Source organism: Hyperoodon ampullatus (assembly GCF_949752795.1).
Source record: "Hyperoodon ampullatus genome assembly, chromosome: 11".
NCBI lineage: Eukaryota > Metazoa > Chordata > Mammalia > Artiodactyla > Ziphiidae > Hyperoodon > Hyperoodon ampullatus.
The window spans coordinates 7,997,697-8,019,679 of record NC_136924.1 but is presented as its reverse complement, the minus strand read 5'-3'; the positions used below and the strand labels follow the sequence as shown (position 1 = coordinate 8,019,679).

Here is a 21,983-nt window from a genome sequence, read left to right as displayed (position 1 = left end):
GAGGTGAAAATCAAGTTTGATTTTGTATTAAGTTTTAGATAACTGTAATACACCCAAGTGGAGGTTGTAAGCAGTGTAAATCTCTGAGGATAAAAGGAATCCAGAATTCATTAGCATACATGGTACTTAGAAGCCATGGTACTAAATAAAATTACACAGAAGGTGAAACTCAATGGATACTAAGACCAAAAAAAGTATTTCAAGAAGGATGGAGTGGTTAACTGTGTCAAATGTGGCTTAGAGACAAGAAAAATGATGATGAACGTTGACAGTTGATTCAGCTAATTAGATGTCATTGGCAGCCTTGATAAGAGGGGTAGCAGTGATGTAGCGGGGACAAAAGCCTGCATCGAGAGAGAATGGAACATGAGGGACATTTGGGGGAATTTTTCCATAAAAGGGATGAGAGAAATGCTTAATTTTGATATTTTGAATATATGAATTTTGTAAACTTCTCTACAAACATAAAATACCTCATCATATTTTTAAAGACCTTGAAACATTTTAAATATAATAATTCAGTAAATATGGTTGATGTTTTACTATTTTATATTGATTTCACTATACTAATATATTTTTGATAGATTGTTTAGTGCATGAAAATGTACTCTATATTGAAATATAATCACTTTCCTCTAAAGATATTCTAAAATAATTGCAAATTACAAATATGCATAAATCAAATTTCAAAATACTCATAGCTGGTAACAATATTGTAATGCTTTAAGTATTTTCATATTATATAAGGTGATTCTTTAGAAGAGTAGTACTTGAAAACTTGATATTAACTTTAAATGTAACTATTAGGTTTTAAGATATTCTGGGTCTGATGGCATGTGCAATGTTAGATTCAACTGACTGTTTAGAATTTTCTATTCTTCATTTTTAATGTATTTGATACCCAAGCTACCTTAACATCTTTTCCTTGGCCGTAACTGGCTGATCATACTCTTCAGGGATAAATATAAGGATCCAGCAATAGCCCTGAGTGAAACCTCAACTTCTAATATCCTCCTTTTTCCCACCTCCACACAGAGGAAGCAAGATTTACAACATCTGAACTTAATGACCTGCAGGGCAAACCACATGATTAATCCCTATAGCTCCATCATTCAAATTGTCTGTCAAGGGGAAAATATGTCAACTTTTAGAGCAAGGGAAAAAGGTGCAGATGAGCAACCAACAGCATCAGTGCAGCACTAAGTAGAGTTTATTTTAAACCTGGGTGGAGGTGCTACCCATGCTCCAGGCTGCCCTCAAATCTCACTCTGCTTAGAGCTCTGACACTGACTGCTCCACTGCATCTGTGGCTCGCCCTTCCCAAGCCTTAAGACTTCTGATTCATGGGTCAGCCTTGAATTACCAGGTTTCCATCTCAGAAGCAGGGTTTTCCCATATTAAAAGAGACTGACTCTATACAGCTTGTGTCAAGGACTGCTAATAACCTCGCTCAGGTATTTGACACCTTGGAGAGGGAAGTGAAACTTTCATTACCTGAATTTTCTTTTTAAGAAGTGAATTGGATTCCATAATTAATAGATCCTAGTTTATTTGGTTCTGTGTAGATAACAGCAGCCCGTATAAAGGAGGCTATATAATGCTGATATTAAGCAGCAAGCTGTCCCTGAGCAGCAGCACGTGGGCAGGTGCCAGGTTGGCTTGCCACTCTTCTGTAGATTTGACTGGGAAGGAGACAATGATTCCAAATGGATCGAAAGAGTATATTACATATACAGCATAAACAAAGTCTCCGTGGTGTCAGCTTTCCACACCCCTAGAAGGGCCAGGACTAGGGTGAGACAAGTAAGGTACTTAGGGCACAAAGTTTAAGGAGTCATTCACTGTCAGGATTGTACAAGTGTCAGCTTGTTTTTGCAGATGTCTAAGAATGAGGTGCCTAGGGTATAACATTTAAGGAGGCACTCACTCTCAGGATCCTGCAAAGGCAGGATCAGCACCTGTATGACCCTCAAAATGAGTGCCTCCTTAAATTTTGCACCTTAGTCACATCAGTAGCCTAAATCCAATCCTGTACGTGGTCACTAGGCCCACAGGACAACACTAAATTGGATGAGCCAGATGACAGACAACAAGAGTGACAGGCTGCTCTGTTGGGGAGGAGCCCACTCCATATTGCACCTTAGCAGTTTTATAGCCTGCAGATGGATCTGGGGATGGGGGAGATGAGTGCAGTGGAAAGTTCCATGCCTCATTGGTGCCAGGGAGGAGAATGAGAAACAGCCATGTGTAAGGTCTTCATGACTTGCTTACCTTGTCATGTTCCTGGGAGGTCCACAGGATATTCCACCAAGACATGGGCCAGCCTAAGGTTAGCCTTGCCTACATGGCCCATGTGGATATGTGCAAGGTCTCCAGAATGCCAGGATAAAGCTGTTCTCCTACAACTGGTATTAAAAACACAGGTTTGGAGTCAAACAAATATATTTTGTAACCCCACTTCTTAATAGCTGTGTGATATTGGGTAAATTATATGAACCTTTTAGCCTAAGTGAGAAAAGAAATAACTACTTTATAAGGCTCTTATAACTACCCTACAAAACTGTTTATAATGTATATAAAGCATTTAAAGAGTGCCTGTATGTAGTAAATGTTTAGTAAGTAGTTATTATTTTATTAGCTATTAAATCTAAATGAATATGGTGTACAACATAGTTTTTTAAAATTCCATAATGTAGTAAAAAGTCAAAGTTTGTTTTGAATGTTTTAATCAAACAAATAATATTATTACAGTAGTAAGTTTAAAAACTATCTAGGAAATCAATGTTTTTACTTTTTAGTGTCTCCCTTTTTGTTATCTATATAAAAATACATGTAAATAATAAGATAGACAAATTTGTCAAAGATTTAAGTTATATTTTGTAGATAAGATATTCAGCAACCATCAGAAAGACTGACTCACTTTCAGCTATTTGCAGAGTTTCTCAAGGGATTTATTTCACCTATTAATTTTACAACATAAATGCATTCATGCACACTTATGCTTGTTATTCACACCTGAAAATTTTTTTTGCATCAAGTGATAGATAAGCCATGTTTAACTTGGGCATCTATCCAAGTAGGACACTCTCTCTCAAGTTACACTCAAAATAGAAAATAAGATCAAAAAAAGTTTTTTTAATTAAAAGAATAAACAGAACAAAAGAATATGTCTGTATTCTCTTTAGAGCCATGAGTTCATAATTTGCTTTAATTCAACATGTTAAAAAAGAAATACCAATGCCTTTTCCATTCACCTTCAAAATTCTATTGTTGCTTTATTTTTTTTGAAGACCATGACTGTCATGAAAAGTTTAAAATTTTACAGATCTGAGCATTGGCCCAACTTTTCTATGATGGCAAGAAATCATCATGGTAGAACTTTTAATTAACAAGATGACAAAATGCCTCAACTAAACTGCTAAAATATTTTTTCTCTGAATTAATTTCCCTATTATCTCTCTGATAATGTCATCAGAAATTCTATTGTTAATATAATTTATATGCCTTTCTATGAATAACGAAGGTATTAACTCAAAATGTACTTAACACCTTTTTTTTTTTCTTTTCATTTAAAATGTGCTTGGAAGAAACCTTTCATGTGAATAGAACTTTGTTTTTTGTCATGGTCATAACAGGAGTATTATCAAAAAGTGCAAAGGGCTGTGTGTTTTATTTTCTGTTAATCTAATACTTTAGCCATTTTATTACCATTTTATTTCACTCCATGAAATTCTAAAACAATTTTTAGATTATATTTTATCTTTGGATTCAAAAGGAATGCTAATTTTGTTTGCCAATTTATAAATATGTTTCATGCTTAATTTTATTGTATACTGACATGATTTACTTAGATAACAATAGAAATGTTAAAGATCACGTAAGATCAAATAATTTAGATGATTTGATTGTTTATGGTATGCGTGGTGTTGGAATAAAGAATTTCAGTAGGATGGAGAGGGAGGGCCTTTTCAAAATAGACTTAATATTGCAGACATATTAATTACGATCTTTTAGTGTTTAGGAGCCAGAAACTTATCTTAAAGTTGCAGGCAGGGAGAACATCCAGTTTCAAACATTGCTCAAATGATAGTATCAAGGACTTAGACACTCCCATTATATCTTATAGAATCCATATTGCCTTAATTCTCTGGCAGGCCCCTACAACATTTGAAGCAATTTTTATAAGCCTCTTAGAACTAGAATGGGGAGGGAAGAAGTTCCTTAAAGGGATGCTGGGTAGGAAAAAATATTATATACAATATATGCATTACGAAGAAGACAGTAAGTTTCTTGGCAAGCATTCTTGTGGTTGCCTTATCATTCATGGCCCTTAATAAAATATGCATGCAGAAATTCATCACTCATCGACTTCCTGTTCAAAGTCAGCTCCTTCAGATGGAAACTTTTACCACACCATCCCTTCCTTCTTCCCTGCCCTGTCTTTAATGTTTCCTTCACATGCTCATTAGAGTCCCATATTTATTGTTAAGATTCCCCATTTTTGAGATACCAGTGAAATGATGTAATTGAGTCCCAAGTGAATTAGTAGCATGTCTTCTTTTTTTTATTATTATTAGTTTCTGCTTTATAACAAAGTGAATCAGTTATACATATACATCTGTTCCCATATCCCTTCCCTCTTGCGTCTCCCTCCCTCCCACCCTCCCTATCCCTCCCCTCTAGGTGGTCACAAAGCTCCGAGCTGATCTCCCTGTGCTATGTGGCTGCTTCCCACTAGCTATCTATCTTACGTTTGGTAGTGTACATATGTCCATGCCTCTCTCTCGCTTTGTCACAGCTTACCCTTCCCCCTCCCCATATCCTCAAGTCCATTCTCAAGTAGGTCTGTGTCTTTATTCCTGTTTTACCCCTAGGTTCTTCATGACATTTTTTTTCCTTAAATTCCATATATATGTGTTAGCATACGGTATTTGTCTTTCTCTTTCTGACATACTTCACTCTGTATGACAGACTCTAGGTCTATCCACCTCATTACAAATAGCTCAATTTCGTTTCTTTTTATGGCTGAGTAATATTCCATTGTATATATGTGCCACATTGGCATGTCTTCTTAATGATATCCAGGTGTTGGCTGTTTCTCTGATCATAGATATTTAAATTTCTTTTCCTTCTATCTTTACTCAATTATCTTTCTTTCATCTTTGATTTCTTACTGCAATACATTTCCCCAGGTTCCTCAAACCTATCCATTCAACTAGATGCAAACAGATAAGAAGTGGCCAGGGTCACAAGAAAGAAACTTTTTAGCAAAAACTGTAACTTATCAATTTAGCCCCAAACTCCTATTCATCTACCTATGAGCAGACAGTTTTTTGTTGTTGTTGTTGTTTTGTTTTTTCGTTTGGGAGGAGTGGGGGGATGGTTTAAAAATTAAAACAGTTGCAAACATTAAAGTCCTGAGAGATTTTACTTAAAAACCTAAAATTCTAGCTTCTTTTGAAAAAGCCATATGATTAGTAACCCTGGGACCAAAGCCGTACAACTGATAAGGCTGAGCTCTAGTTCCTAAATCAGTGCACTTGCTCTCGAGTTTGTCACAGCATCACCCATTTCTTCATTTGTGATACCTTTGTCAATTGTAATCATTTCTTAGGCATGATCTACTGCGTACCGATTTAAGATTAGAAATCAATCCTTATAAAAGAATAGCTAATCTGTCCATATCTGTTAATATTTTCATCTTCTATGTATAGTAATAGAGTGAACTGTAGATAATTAGATTTTTTTGTAGTTTAAGCATTTTCCATGGGTTCAGTATTTGCAAATAATATGTTAAATTGCAGTTTCATTAAATTTTCTTTTTTCTGTTCTGCCCTCAATTCAGCTTCTTAGAGAATGAAACATCTGCTTTCCCACCTAGATCCATTTTCTTTACATATTTCAGGAATAATTAGTCTGTTTGTATTTTTTTTCTATTTACAGATCATACAGAGTTGGAGAAAATGTCTAGATTTTTAGATATGACAATTGGTATAGCATTACAGTGTGTAAGATTGTCTCAAAACAAAACAAAAATATAGCTGAGTGCCCTAACTTTGTAGCTAAAGAAAATATTACACTGTGGGACTGGGAAATTCTCCATGCTGTTGAGTAGCATTTTACAATCAACCCCTCTCCCCTTTTCAGGATATCGAATCCCTAACAGGAGGGCTGACTGGTTCTAAGGGGGCTGATCCACCGGTAAGTTAGATTCTTCATTAAATTTAACTATTGACGAAATGAATTATTTACATACCAGATCATCAGAGTTACTTGTATAGAATTTGTTATACAGGTAACTTTTTGAAATAGTTTCTTTCAAAACTTTATAGCTATTGCAGTAACTAATACAAAAATGTGAACTTGCTCTGAGGTGTCATTTAGTGTTTTAAAACTTGTAAAATTCATCTCCATACATTGATTCTAAAAATAAGAATAAAAGCTTCATTAGTATGTGTAAACACCTTATGTCCTACTAATGGGCTACAAAAAAAGTTAAAACTTTTTGGAACTTGAGAGTTTACCATTGTAAATAAGTGTATGATTTCAGTTGCAATATACTTTCTAGTTACTGAGAAAAAATTATTTTATCAGCCCATTTTTTTCACAGTATTGATTCTTGATATTGCTGTTTCTTTCCTGCTTTACCCAGGAAGCTTCTAGAAAATTGGAGAAAGTTTTAAATGATTATCATTTTTAGGCAATAACAAGAGATTGATAGTCTAGTATTGGAACATTGTAGTCCTTTCTGTGATGTCTGATTTCAGAAAACATTGAGTAAAACAACATTCCTGTGATTTCATGCTTGAGGCACAAACATGAGTTCATGGTGTATATCTAAAGTTATAAAATTCAATTTATTTCAACAAACAGCCAATGCATAAATTTGTATCACGCTTGCTTTTCACTTAGCACTGCGAGGTTTAATGTGGAACACACAGAATCCTGTGTTGTCAATTTTTAGCTATACTTCATCTAGGCATCTAGCTGAAGTATATAACTACTTTAAGACACCACTGAAGTGTTAAAAAGATAACTTTCAATTGTAGCTCTTTCTCTCCTGTCTCACTCTCATGTGTCTCATGGTGTTGTCTAATCTTCATAATGCTCCTAAAGTAGGCTAAACAACATATTTTAGTCCTTTCCCTTCCTTTTATTTTCATTGTCTAAATGTATGCAGGCAAAAAAAATGTACTGTCTTCAGATAGCTGCTTATATTTAGTCCCTGAACCTATTATACTGCAGCATAAGACAAGATGAAATGTAAGTCAGTGTAGTAGTGTAGGTGACTGCTTATGTGATGTAATTTCATCCTGCTGCTTTGCGTTATGTTTGTGCATAGCATTCAACTTTTATTAGAAGAATAAATCCATTTCCTTTAAAATACCTCCCTCACTGTTCACTGATTCCTGAAAGAATTCTGCAATTAGAGATATGTTGGTTTTAAGAGGATTTATCCCTTGTTGAAAACTAAACTAAACTAAACACCTCTCTTCTGCATGTGACCATAAAACTCTTACCTGCTATTTACATGTTAAAATAAATTAGTTTATCATATCCTTTCAAGAAAGCAAGTTTCTAAACATGGAAGGTTGAGTCAGCATAAATCCTAGTTACTGAAAGAAGCCCCTTACAGGGGAAAAAGGTCACAGAAAGGAAAGATGGTGACCTAAAGGCGAACTTAATCAACTTCATTCCCAAAAGCTAAAAGTGAACTGTATATTTGTCTGTATTTTTATACTACATGTATGTATGTCTTTTTTTCTTTGGACATAATTTATAATATTATGAAGATATAGGTTCTCTCTTGGCCATCCCTTACCATGATGATGGGTATTTTATACTGCTACCTACATTTTCTGAAATTTAATGACAGTACTTACTTTATAACTTTTTGTAGAGTGGAAAACATCACACAAATGTCAGAGTACATAAGAGATTAGACAATCTAGGGTGTTAACAGTATACATACATTTAGTGTTTCCCATTGTTAAAGAGATATTGAGAGGATATTACCAAGAGCTAGGTAATAAAATCACTTTTTAATCCTCTATAGAGCTTATATAAAGTAGTCTAAGTATGAAGGTAAAATGGTAATGGTGTCTAGAGTTGCTTCAGTCATTTAAGAATAAGGCTTTGAATTAAGCTATTGTTTTTGCCCCCAGGTTAGAAAACTGAAAGTCAGATTAAATTATACATAACCTAAGTCCATTTGAAGTTTCATATTACTTTTTCTTTCTTTAAAAAAAGGCCTTTATAATAGATTATCTGAATACTGGAGTGATCCAGTCTAGAGATGTAAATTATTATATTATATACCATATAAATGGTATATTTAAAAATTGAAAATTTTTCTGTGGGTAGATATAAATATTATTTCTGAAGCATTAGAAAAAAGTGAATTTTACATTTTTTCAAATAATAAGCATGTATAAAAAGTTGTGTCAAATTTGCAACTGTCATTATAAATAAATTTGCATATCTGGTAAGAATATATTTGAGTAACTCCAGGAATATAGTTTGCATTAATATTTTTAACAATAAATGTTAAATAGGTTTTTTGAAAATTCAAGAAGTCTCAGGTTTAATGCTAATAATGAAAGAGAGAATCACTCATTCATTATTTTCAGGGGCAATTCAAGAAGTTTTATAATGGCTTTCTTCTGAAAAGAATTTCAAAAAGTATGTTTTTAAATTTGTAAACTGGAAATCAGTTGCTGCTGCAAATAGAACTTGCAGATTTTTCTAAATCGCATAGTTATCTTAGAAAATAAACCCTTCTATCATTAAGAAAAATATTGTCCATTATGTTAACTTAAAATTGTCTTTGAAAATTTGTATCAAAGATATTCTACATTCTGCATATATTTTTCATTCACAAAAATTAGATCACAGATTAACCTCCAGTGTAAAAACATAGCATATATTTACATATAAAAATAAAAAGAAGGAAATAGATAATTAAAATCTAAAGGGTAAAATATCATTATTAAGTGCTTTTTTAATATACCATTTTTCTATAGTGTTTTAAATTTAAAATATTAACATTATTAAAAATGAAAAGCTCATGAAATGTAAGGTGTCAGGGATATTCCTCATTATCAAGTTGTCAGGTCATCAGGCCAGCCATTAGGAAGGCCAGGGTAAGGTCTAGGTAACTCAGTTTCTGATAGCCAAGGGGATTTTAGATGCTGAAAAACAGGTATAAAGCATGAATAGTTATACTGCTATACCAGCTGAACCTGGTATGTGGAGAGCTGTGGATATGCCGGTCCATGTGGTACCAGTAGTGTGTCAGATCACTGTCCTGTTTTGAGCCCATGAGCCAGTGACATAGAGGTGTTGGCCAACTCTCAGCTTGGAGCCAGGATTTGTCCCAGACTGCGAGCTAGGTCTAAGTCTGCAGGTGGGTTTTAGTAGCTCAGCTGGCTTGGCCACAAAAGTTAAGTTTCGTGAAACAGATCCAAGCAGACTAATGTATACAATGGAGGGGAGTTTCTCTTTGTCATTTGGTTTAAGAAACTTTCTGATTATTTATAAACTGATATAAACTAGCTTCTTACTTTCCTATTATTTGTGATTCTTTTTGAGGGTTAATATGGACAAAATCTAATAAAGAGTAATGTGGGACAAACCCTAGACTATATGAAACACATTCCTGAACACACTGGTCAAGTGTCAAAGTGTCCTGATAGTTCACAGTTCTATTATCAGTGTTTGAATCAAGTCCACCTGATTGCCTCATCCAGGACTTACAGCAAGAATGCCACTGGGGCTATTCAGTTCCTCCTTTGTTTTTCTTTCTATTTGTTACCCCGGAGTGATAAGCTCTATAAATTTGCTTCCTACACAACTTAGTATTTTAATTGTTCTAAGTTTCCTTCATTCAAATGCTAATGGTTTTCTTTATTTCTAGAGTGTGATGAATAAGTGAGTATGCATCTAATTGGTATCCTTGGGCTTGATATGCACACTGTCCTGAACATTATCTAGCTCTATTAATTCTTTCCCCACTGAGGAACCAGAATTGTACATTCCATGTTTTTGTACTTTCTGTTCTCATTTTAATGATCTTCCTGATGGTTCTTATCAATTTGAGTAAACACTCCACAGAATTTAAAACAAATTCAATTTCCTGAGGGTGCTATTTAGACCAGGTTATATATTTTTCATATTGTAGATAGCATTAAAATTTTAAAGTCTCCAAAACTGATCTTAATTTGATTATTCAAAAAATGCCAATGTTCTACTCACTTGCTTCAAAAGATAAGGGAATAAAATATGTGAGTCTGAATTGTTATCTAATTTAATTTCTTTCAGCCTGAATGTTATATTGCTATATTACTAACTTTCATTCTCGTATTTGTTTAGTCAGAATTCAGTGTATATTTGAGTGTATGCTGTGTGCTAGACATTTGTTTAAGTTTTGGAAATAGAGTGGTAAACAATTCACAGCTTCTTATTTCAGAATCGTACAATATAGTGGAGTAGACAGGTTGGTAAAAACTAATTACGATATAATGTAAGCACAGGATGAAATGAAAATAAGAGGATCTCATAATCCAATTGATGGGAGTAAAAAGGGGCTGGAGGATCAAGGAGGGCAAATAAAAGAAAGTAATGTCTAATTGTAGAATGAGTTGAAGTTTGCCAACTGGGAAAGGTGGAACATGGAATTTTAAATAAGGAAATACTATATGCATAAGTTAAAAATTAGAAAATAACTTAGAGTGGCTAGAGTATGAAATAAGCTGAAGGGTGGGAGGTAGTGGTGAGATAGAAGGTAAACGATTAATCCAGGGCAAGAAGTAAGAAATTTCATGGAAAAAAATTGTACTCTATACTAAAGAACATGAGGACCCATTAAAGTCTTTAAACAGGAGAGTCACTTAATCAGCTCTGTCCTTCAGAAACATTTTTCTGACTCTAGTGGAGAGTTGATTTAGAGAAAGGACTAAGAAGGAAAACCATTGAAAAAGGCTCTTGCAGTCATCCAAAGGAGGGTTGACAAAAATGATAATGGTGATTTTTTTTTGTCTGTCCTACTACATTATAAAACTAATTGAGGCAATGTCTCAGGAGAAAGTCAACATTCTATTTTGTTTAAAACAATAAATTTTTAGTATGAGCCTATCAAGTGACAGTGAGAATGGAGAGGAATAAACTGATTCATGAGCTATTAAGGACTTAGTGAACGCACAAGAATAGGTGGTTGTTTGGAGGAAGGAGAATAAAACTTATTGAAGAGTCAAGGATGATTTTGAACTTTCTAATTTGGCAATTGAGTGGATACATAGAGAGAAGAATCCCATGAGGTAGAGCATTTCTGGAGGGGGGATATTGAGTTCAGTTTTGGACACATTAAATTGAGGTGACAGAGTTGGGAATATATGAATGATTTTGGAATTTAAAGGTCAGATATCATTTATAGCCATTAATTTGAACATGTAGAATAGTTAATTGACATTGTTGGAGCTGATGAAATCATTCCAAAAAAAATGTATTCTGAATGAGAAGATAAGAGTTCAGAATAAAGCCCTGAGGAAGAAAAGCATTTAAAGGTCAGAGGAAAGTGAAAGGGGAAATTAAGAGGAAGAGTATTCCTCAAAAAAGATAAAACAGGAAAGAATACCAGAAACTTTGTAATCATGAATGCCAAGGTCAAGAGAGGGTGGTGAAAAGGGTTATTAGCAGTTTCAGGATGTTGAGAGTTCAACAACAGAGTGCCCCACTGAAATTTAGCAACAAGAGGATAAAGGGTGGTCTAGGTGAGAATAATTTTAGTGGAGTAATTCAGGTAGAATCAAGTTTCCAGTGGCCTAAGAAATTAAAAGGAAGATAAGAATTGGATTCAGTGGCTAAGGAAACAATTTCTAAGTGTTTATTTATGAAGGAAGTGAAAAGAAATAATAGCCAATATAAGCGATGAGGCTGAGAGACAATTATTTTAAGGAGAGAAAATTTGAGTGTGTTGAAACATATGGAAAGCACATAGAGAGGGAAAAGGATTTACTGAGGAAAGAGAAGTTAATTAATAAGTCATTGGATGGAGCAGAAAAAGATGGACTCCAGAGCATGTTACATAGAAAGAGAAATGTCGCTTCAAATGTGAAATGGAAGTAGAAAAAAATAATGGAAACTGATGCAAACATTTTTGTAGGTGGGGATCTTACAAAGTTGCAAGAGTTTCCATTTAATGGTTTCTATTTTCCCCACAAAATTAAAAAGACCTAATTAGCTGACAGTAGTGGGGAGATGATGGGTTAAGATATTTCAGGAATATAGAGACGATGCATCTAGCCATTATGGATTGTGGGAGAATTAGGTAGACCATAGATGGATTAGTGGAAAGTGTTGGGGTACACTTGTAGGCAGTGAATTTGTAGCAGTTATAAATAAACTCAAAGGTGTGTTTTCTTTTCCTCCAACAGTGCTCTGTAGCTCAGGTATGGGGGGCGGGATGCCTACAGTCATTTTGATTTCAGGCTGTGGTTCTGCCAGTCAATTACTGTGGAAGGCCAATGGAGCAAGATAATTGAGAATATTAGCAAGAATGTCATAAAGTCTAAGCTGAATAAAAATTTCAGTGAAGGTAGGAAGGGATTGATGAAGCAGAGTATTCAGGGTCTCAATGAATTTGAAAAACAGTGTGTAGGAAGAGGGATACAGAACTGTGGTGAGAGAGTAAAATGCTTGATTTAAGCATTTTAGGACCAAAACATTCCCAGGTGCTGGTAAGACCCAAGTTGTGGTCATGAAAATGGATGAAGTACAGAGGGAGTGAAGCTCATTGGAACTGATGACATCAAGGAACTGAGAGGCTAGTTAGATGGATTATCTATGTGGACCCTGCAGTCTTTTCTACCTATATTTACTCCCTTGATAATCCTAGCCTGTTTTACAGCTTAAGTGCCATCTAGACACTGATAACTGAATAATTTACATCTCTAGACTGGATCACTCCCCTGAACTTCAGACTTGTATATCCAACTAAATATTTGACATATCTACTTGTATATCCAATATGAATTTAAAGCATAACAAATTAAAAACTGAGCTTCTGGTCTTCTCTGTCACTCTCCACAAACCTCCTGCAGTTTCCCACCTATCAATTAATGGCTATTTCATGCACTACTTACAAAGTTAAAACCTTAGAGTCATGCTATGAGTTCTGTCTTCATAATTTGTTGATAATTTAACCAATTTTCAGAAACACCCCTACAAAATTACCACCTTGATCAGAACCACCATCCTTTTCATATGTCCTTTTTCAGTGAACCAAGCAGGATAAATTTCTTAAAATATGAGTCAGATCATGTCACATCAAGGCTTAAATCATTGTTGGCTTCCCATCAGAATAAAATCCCCAAAGCCCATGGAGTGGTTTCTAAGACACTTCATAACTTCTCACCTTACAATTCCTCTAGGAACTCATCTCATACCTTCCTTCCCATAGTTCATTCCAACTTGCTATCCCTTTACCTGGGTATGCTGTTGCTATTATTCCTTCTGCTTACCATACTGTCTCCACAGATAGCCCACAAACCTACTCTCTCACTTTCCTTGGGTCTTTGTCCAAATGCTAATTTATCAGAAAGATCATCCAATATTCTTTTCTCTGCCCCATGTGTTTATTGTTTGTTTTCTTCTACTATAATATAAACTCCATATAGTCAGAGGCATTGTCTCTTTTGTTCACTATTATATTCCAAAGGTCTAGAATAATACTGTCATGTGAGTTCCTCAATGTATATTTGCTGAATGAATAAGAACAAATACTCTCAAACACATGATTTATATGATCATATTTGTGTGCTTAATGTATTGATAGTAACTCTAGCAGAATACCGTATGGAGAAAGGGATTGAAGCTGTTGTAATAATTCTGGAATGAGATTACACGAGTGTACTTCAGATTATGGTAGTGGTAGCAAGAATTAAAATAGCAGAGAATAAAAACCTTACAAAAGCAGTGTTAATAGAATCATCTGGTGGGGAAAGAAATAAGACTCAAGGATAACTACAAATATTGGCCACTGGGAAAAATAAAAACAGTGCAAAAATCATAAGGATATATTTGGATACTGAATATCTTATTTATTTATCTTGTTTAATATCATTAAATATAATCCCTTTGAAGGCAGAAATTTCTGCCTGGTTTATAACTACACTCCAACGAACAAATGAATGAAGAAGAGGAATTTAATAGGTCTTCAGATGGAATAAATGGAAACCAAGTATTGAAAATTTCAATAAATAAGAAAGTAAAAGATGTGAAGTGGAACTTCCATTGCTGGTCCAAAATTTTACTTAGAGCCTCAAAGCTAGTACCATTGGTGATAAGCATCTCCACATTTCATGGAGAAGTGCTAAACATACCACAGACTTACTAGTTAATAATTACAGTAGTATCAGTCCTACCACTGTGAATCACCACCTTTAGCCTCTCTAAGTGAAAAACAGAAAGGACTCATTAGCAGAATTTCAGCTGGTGAGAAGTAATGCAGGGTTTTTACTCATGAAGAAGAGAAGGGTGTCCTTCTCCTAAGCCAAATGTGAGTGGGCCCAAAGGAAAGACTCATGGAAGAAGGCAGTGTTATCCCTGTGTTTAGATATTTATTCAACAGCTATATCAGCAGGCAATTCCATGGAATATATGTAAGGCAAGGGGAGAAGAAAATTAATGTGTATCCCTTAGAGTTTGAAGATAAACACATAACAACTGAATCAAATGTTTGCTTCCTATGTGCAGGTGTGGATAGGGGATAGGGAAGAAAGGAATCAATAACTTCATTTTAATTATTTAACTTATCAATATTTTTAACTAGTCAACTAGTCAGAATAGGTACTTAAAATATTGAAGTCATGAATATTTTGCCAAAATAATGAAAGATAGTTCGTATGCAGGAATTTTGTCATGAGAGAAATGTAATGCTTTGTATATATGATACCAAAAGATTTCCATGTTAGGTAATTTCCTATTCATTAATGCATTACTGATTAGACCTATTTAAGCATATGTATTTCAACACAAACTACTTATTTAGAGGGCACATTTGAACATGGTTTCCTGTATTCAAACATTTAAATCATGTTTAATATGAAAGTGAGCAAAGAGATATGAATTATAGACTAACATCCAAAAGGTGGGTTAGAATAACACTGAATGTGGAAGCACTTTTGAGATCTCTCAGCATATTGTTTCACTGGTGATTAACATGTTAAGAAACATTTTAGAAATGATTTTTTCCAGGATAGGAGAAGTTATTTGGGAAGCTGAGAGTAATAAAACAACTTCTTGTTAGAAATAAGGGTCTTAGTTGTTACTTACTGTTAATTTCTAATCAATCTATAAGAATAAAGGTACTTGAAATTTTTTTGAGGGAAAAGCAATATATTAATGAAAAAGGACATAATAAGTAAAATAAATTAGGAACTTGCATTATTGCAAAGATATATTATTTTTGTTAATAATAATAAAACAATAAACTATATATTAATATATACTCACGGGCTTCCCTGGTGGCGCAGTGGTTGAGAGTCTGCCTGCTGACGCAGGGGACACAGGTTCGTGCCCCGGTCTGGGAAGATCCCACATGCCGTGGAGCGGCTGGGCCTGTGAGCCATGGCTGCTGAGCCTGTGCGTCCAGAGCCTGTGCTCCGCAACGGGAGAGCCCACAACAGTGAGAGGCCTGCGTACCACCAAAAAAAAAAAAAAAAAAAAAAAAAAATATATATATATATATATATATATATACTCAGTTTTCTGATCATATAAAGTTTAATATGAATCATTTTAATTTACCTATCTTTGTTCCTCAAAATCCCTATTACAATTCTGTCGAAAATAGTATTTCAATTACAGACATTGTAAATACTTGTATTTTATTCTTTTCCTATCTTTTCTATTTTTCTTTATTTTTATTATACATAAATTTATTTGTACATATGTGTGTGTATTTATATATAGCATATATAAGCACATTTAAGTATATATATAAGTATATGTAATATATATAAACATACATATTTATATATATTTCTTTTTTTAATTTTAATATGTATTTTCTCCTACAAAAAATGGGATTTTTTTAGTTTCTTGACTAAACAAGAGGCTGGTTTCTAATTAGACTGCTCTTATCTAACATAATAAAGTGGGACTATTTTTATTCTTGATCGAAGATGCTTATAATTTAGGATGTTTATTTGAAAGACAGATGGATGAATACAGCTTTATACATGTAATTGCTCATTAAAATGTGAAAAATATAAAGTAAGAATAAAAGTTTATTTAGGAAACATATTTGTAATGCTATTGTGTATGCAGTACTATTCTGGGACTTCAGAAAAAATGAAAGATATCAATTCAGTACTATAGATTTTTGCACTCTAACTGGTTAGCAATTGTTTCTTTTTAAAACATGATTGATAAGTGTAAAAAAATGGTACATAGATAAATACTTTTGTATTATATGGAAATAATCACAGTAAGTGTGTTTGGGGGGGTTTATTTTTATTTTTTTGGAAGACTTGTTTTGAGAGGTGAATGTTGAACCAGATGTTGAAGATCTAATTTGCATTAAATTAAAATCTTTATTTTGGATGAAAGGAATTAAGGGTCTTTCTCTCATATCCAAAAGTAATTCAACTCTATAGACTTTAGCAACTAATTAAACTGGCTACTGCAACTTATTTATAGTACATCAGTTTAAATTTAATTGCTGAAGTTTAGAGTATAAAATTAAACCTGGTCTTGGGGTATTTTTTTAAAAGTATATGTGAGTCATTTTTTTCTAGGAAGCCCCAGATACCCTCCAGGCACCTCTGCAGCTTAATGGCTAAACACCTGTTTAGCCTCAATGAGATTAGACTATGGGCCAATTCTTATTTGGCCATTCCAGAAAAGAGTCAGAATTGAACCCAGCTGGCCCTCTAAGAAGGAGGGTCTGATGAGCCATTCCTTCATAGCCTGAGGCAATAGAATTTGCATAGATTTAAGGCTGCTGCTGTTGCTTTTCCAGGGATCCCAGTGAGGTGATGCACTACCTCCTTTAGCAAAATGAGAAAGGAGCTAGTTTTCTGATGATTTGCCCCATTCTACCACTGATATTCATCAGAGGTTGGCTGGAGAAACTGCAAACTTCTGTGGCTCCCCTATTTCCTCATAAGGCTTCCAGAGGAGGCAGCATTAAGGCTTACTTGTCTTCTAGCCCTGCCTAGGAACTTGTGTTGCCATGTGAAGGAACTTACCTGGAAGGAAAACAACTTATTCTAGCTACCTTTCAGTAACTACATTGTCTTTTTCAAATGCAAACTCAGGGAAACATGAATCAGCAAAATGTGAATGCTGAAATTACATGCATATTCGCTTTTTTCACTTAACATTAATTATAACCACTACAGGCACTTTAAAAAGGAATCTGATTATATATTCATAACAAAATTATTATTATGCAAAATTATTATTTTCAATTGAAATCTATGTTGTTTCAAGAATACCACATAATAGGAATATGCCTTATGATAGGCTATTAAATTATTTTTCAAAAGATATTTGAAGATAGGCTATTAAATTATTTTTCAAAAGATATTTGAATATACTTATTTATAAGTGTAGGCTATTAAATTATTTTTCAAAAGATATTATTCAAAAGATATTTGAAGGTATTTGAATTCAAATATCTTTTGAAAAATAATTTAATAGCCTATACTTATAAATATACTTATAAAATTATAAGCATTATAGGAAATATACTTATAAAATTATAAGTGTTATAGGAAAAGTAGAAGAGTTATAATATTAAAAATTTAATATTTGGCTAAAAATGTTCATCAAAGTCCCTGGAAAGTTGCAAAATGATCTTTTGGCTATATAACAAATTCTCCAGATATCTTATATTTTACTCATAGGAACAATTTATATTTTTATTGGAGTATGGTGGAAAGTTTTGTGGTAATGCTAGTTATTTTTTCTATTTTTACTTTTCTTCATCATAGATTAAAATGAGTATTCCACATGAGTGACTATTTTTCTTCTATGGACAAGCTTTTTGAAAAAAAAAATTAAAAATCTTGGTATTCATATCCAGAAACACTGGGTTTCATTTAATTTACATTACCATTCTCTAAAAGGCCAGGAAATTCACTAAAATATGACATTACAACCAACATCATTATTTTAACTTTTAAATAAATGTATATAAGTAATTGCATTAAATGTAAGTGGAAGAAATAGTCAATGTGAAATAAAGACTGTCTGAATGAATTTTTTTAAACTATGTGTAGCTTATAAAAGAAATCTAAAATATGGAAATAAAGGTTGAAACTAAAATGACATAAAAGATATACCATATAATATTAGGTAACAAAATAAAGCAGGTGCAGCTATATTAATATCAGAAAGTGTAGTCTTTCATAAAAAATAGTAAATATAAAAAGAGAGATACTTAAATATAAAAAATGGTATACCAGGAAAGTAGAAATTTTAAATGCTTATGTACCTAATAACAAACACTTAAAATATAGAGAACAAAAGTTAGCAGAAATAAAAAGAGAATAAAAATGCCCTCTGTCATGGTGGAATATTATAACACTTTTTCAGTACCTGACTGAAGAAGAAGATAAACTCTGTAAAGATAATGATAATATGAGCAATGTGATAAACAAGATTGTCCTCAGTGATATATAGAGAATCTTGCATTTTATTTCCCAAAATTGACCAGATGTGGATCATACAGGAAAACTCAACAAATTTCAAAGAATTAAAATCATACAGAATATGTTCTCTTACAATAGCAGAATTCAGCTAGAAATTGATACAAAAAATGAAATTAAAAATGATAAATACAAAGTACTTAAGTTTTTGGAAAGTATGCTCTATGCTTCTAATTAACTCGTTGGTCAAAGAATTCAAACTAAAAATAAGAAAAAAATGTTGAATTTAGTGATATTAAAGTACTACATATTGAAACATATTAGGAGGTAAAGGCCCGCTTAGAAATTTATAACATTATTATATGTTAGAAAAAATAAAGGCCAAAAATCAATGATCTAAGCATTATCTCAAGAAGCTAGGAAATAAAAGAGCAAATAAAACCTAGGGTATATAGAAAGAAGGCAAAAATGAAGCTAGCAGCAAAAATTAATAAAGTAAAAATATTTAAATAGAGTATAAACAAAGCTAAACGTTGGTTTTTAAAAAATTAACTGATAATTCTCTGGTGGGTTGGTAAAGTTCAAAATAATGAGGCTATTTTGAGCACAATTTATGCTGATGTATTTGAAACTGTAGATGAAATGAGAAAATTCCTAGGAAAACACGTCTTAACCATGTTAACCCAAGAAATTAAAAAGTGCAAATAATACTTCACATGAAAGAAAGGGAATCATCAATTAAAAAATCTTCTCACGAAGAAAAATCCAGGGCCAGATGGCTTCACCTGTGAATTCTGTTATCATTTAAGGGAGGAATTATACTAACTATTAAAATTTCTAAAAGACAATTAAAATGAAGAAGCACTTCCCAAGTCGTTTTATGAGGTGTATTATTTTTCTATTGCTGTGTAACAAGTTACCACAACCTAAGAGGCTTAAAGCAACACACTTATTATCTCAGTTTCTGTGGGTCAGAAGTCTGAGGATAGCTTAGGTAGGTCCTCTGCTCAGAGTTTTAACTGGTTGCAATCAAGGTGTGGGCTAGGCGGCATTCTGATCTGGAGCTCCGGGTCTCCTTCCGAGATCACGTGATTATTTGTATATATGTCTACATATACATGTATGTGTGTGAGTGCTTGTGTGTATATGCACATATACACATACATGTGTAATGATGGTTATGATATCCATTACCTTTGTCTTTCATATTCTGTTTAGTTAGAAGTAAATCACAAGCCCTGTGATGCTCAAAGGTACGTCCCATATTCATCCCTTCTATAAACCCCCTGCCCATGCTCAAAGGGAGGGGTTTATAGAATGGATGAACATGAGGACCACTCTTGGGTCTGTCTGCTACATGAGACCAAAAAGTCTTAAAGCAAGACCTGAAATATTACCAAAATGTTAGTTAATTAAATGAAGCAATACATAAGTATATGACATCAGGACCTAGTTGGGTTCCAGAAATGCAAAGTTATTTTAACTTTCACAATTCAATGAATGTAATTCTCCGTGTTAATTAATAGAGAAAAGAATTCATATGATCATCTACACAGATGCAGACTAAATGTAGATAAAAATTCAGCATTTGTTTGTAATGATATTTTTATATCATATAATGATCATGTAATGACTTAATATCATTACATATTAATGATATAATGATTATTTTTCATGGTAAAATTTCAACATTCTAGAAATAGAATGAACTTTCTTATTAATTAATTATTCAATGTCATTATTTTATTCAAATGTTTATTGAGCAACTAATATTTGCCAGGAACTCAGCTGTTTTCCCTGTTTATATACACTCATGAGAATGTCTTCCTTTAAAATACTGAAATACTCGGGCTTCCCTGGTGGCGCAGTGGTTGAGAGTCCACCTGCCGATGCAGGGGACGCGGGTTCGTGCCCCGGTCCGGGAAGATCCCACGTGCCGCAGAGCGGCTGGGCCCGTGAGCCATAGGCCGCTGAGCCTGCGCTTCCGGAACCTGTGCTCCGCAACAGGAGAGGCCACAGCAGTGAGACGCCCGCATACTGCAAAAAAAAAAAAAAACTTTGAGGAAATGTGACTTTCACCCTAGTTTGATTTTTTTTAAGTGTAAAGAAGATAGATTATAGAAGATAGAAATAAATTATGTGATATACTTCCCAGATTTTAGAAGATAGAAATAAATTATGTGATATACTTCCCAGATAATTTGGAGCATGAAAATTTTGTAACCTGTAATAGTTACACTCATTGTATAGAAAGATAACCAGCACCAGAATGAAGATTTAAAAAGTTATATTCTTTTTGTTTCACTACTCTGTGCAGAATTTTAATTCTACAAACAAACCACCAAAACGCATACATAGTAAATGATAATTAGGTAGAGGTTTATATTAATATCCTTTTAAACTACCGATAAATGTCTGGAATTATGTTTATTTTATGTTTGTTAACATTGAGACTTAATATATCGCAGCCTAAAAAAGTTTCCAGTATAAAATAGCCTTTACCTGGTATTGTTTTTAGAGGATGTAACTAGTATTAAGCTAAAGAGTACAGTTGATATCTTGGATCATATGGTAAGACTCCCTTCCTTCCTTCCCCCCTTTAAAATTTTTACTTATGGATCTATTTCTTTCAAAGCACTAATCAACTCTTTACATTGGATTACATGGCAATCAGTCTTGATTTGCTTATCTAAACTAAATGATGTTGGATGCCATAAACAACACAGGAAGAATGCTGTGTCCTAGTCCTTAAGAAATGTAGTTATAAAGTCGTCAAGGAATTAAGTTCACATTTTCAATGCTATTCAAACAAGTTTAAATATTTATTTGGACATAAAGGAATTCCATTTTCAAGATATTGTAGTAAGAAAGGTTGCTGTAGATACTCAAAGCGAAGTTTCATTTATATTAGTGTTGAAGATGTGTCAAGAATTGAAATGTATTGCCAAAGTGTAACTCTAAAAATGCAGATTTTGCTAAAGTATATAAAGGTTTTATTTAACTATCATATCAAGCAGAGTATCCATAGCCACTCATCTAACTCTCTTATTATTTTCTATCAAGGTTAGATTTAATATGAATGACTGAGAAGGCAACTTTCTTTCCTTTTCTTAAGATGTTATTGCCTTCAGCAAGCTAGTTTTTATGGAAACCAAAAAAAAAAAAAAAAATTCCTTTTGCAGGTCAATCAGAGAACTCTATAATCCTTACTCTCAGATTAATAGACTACAAGTTTTATATTTAGTTTTTTTGAACTTTAGATGTTTTTTCTCAACAGCTCATGTAATACAAAGTGTTATTGCCTTATGTCTTCCCTTTTCCTTTCCATTA

The 21,983-nt window shown here is 33.4% G+C and overlaps 1 protein-coding gene across 7 annotated transcripts in view; it reads left to right on the top strand.

Annotated features, from left to right (window-relative positions):
- The window catches only part of PPFIA2 (PTPRF interacting protein alpha 2), a gene marked incomplete at both ends in the record, with an annotated part of 446,629 nt that overhangs the window by 75,273 nt on the left and 349,373 nt on the right, over positions 1-21,983 (top strand). For 6 of the 7 annotated variants that reach the window (XM_079715015.1, XM_079715013.1, XM_079715017.1 and 3 more), the window contains one exon: positions 6,148-6,201. The exons of the other annotated variant lie outside the window; for it this stretch is intronic. In XM_079715015.1, the coding sequence (XP_079571141.1) occupies positions 6,148-6,201 (54 nt within the window). The remainder of the gene's footprint in view (positions 1-6,147; positions 6,202-21,983) is intronic. 7 annotated transcript variants of the gene reach the window in all.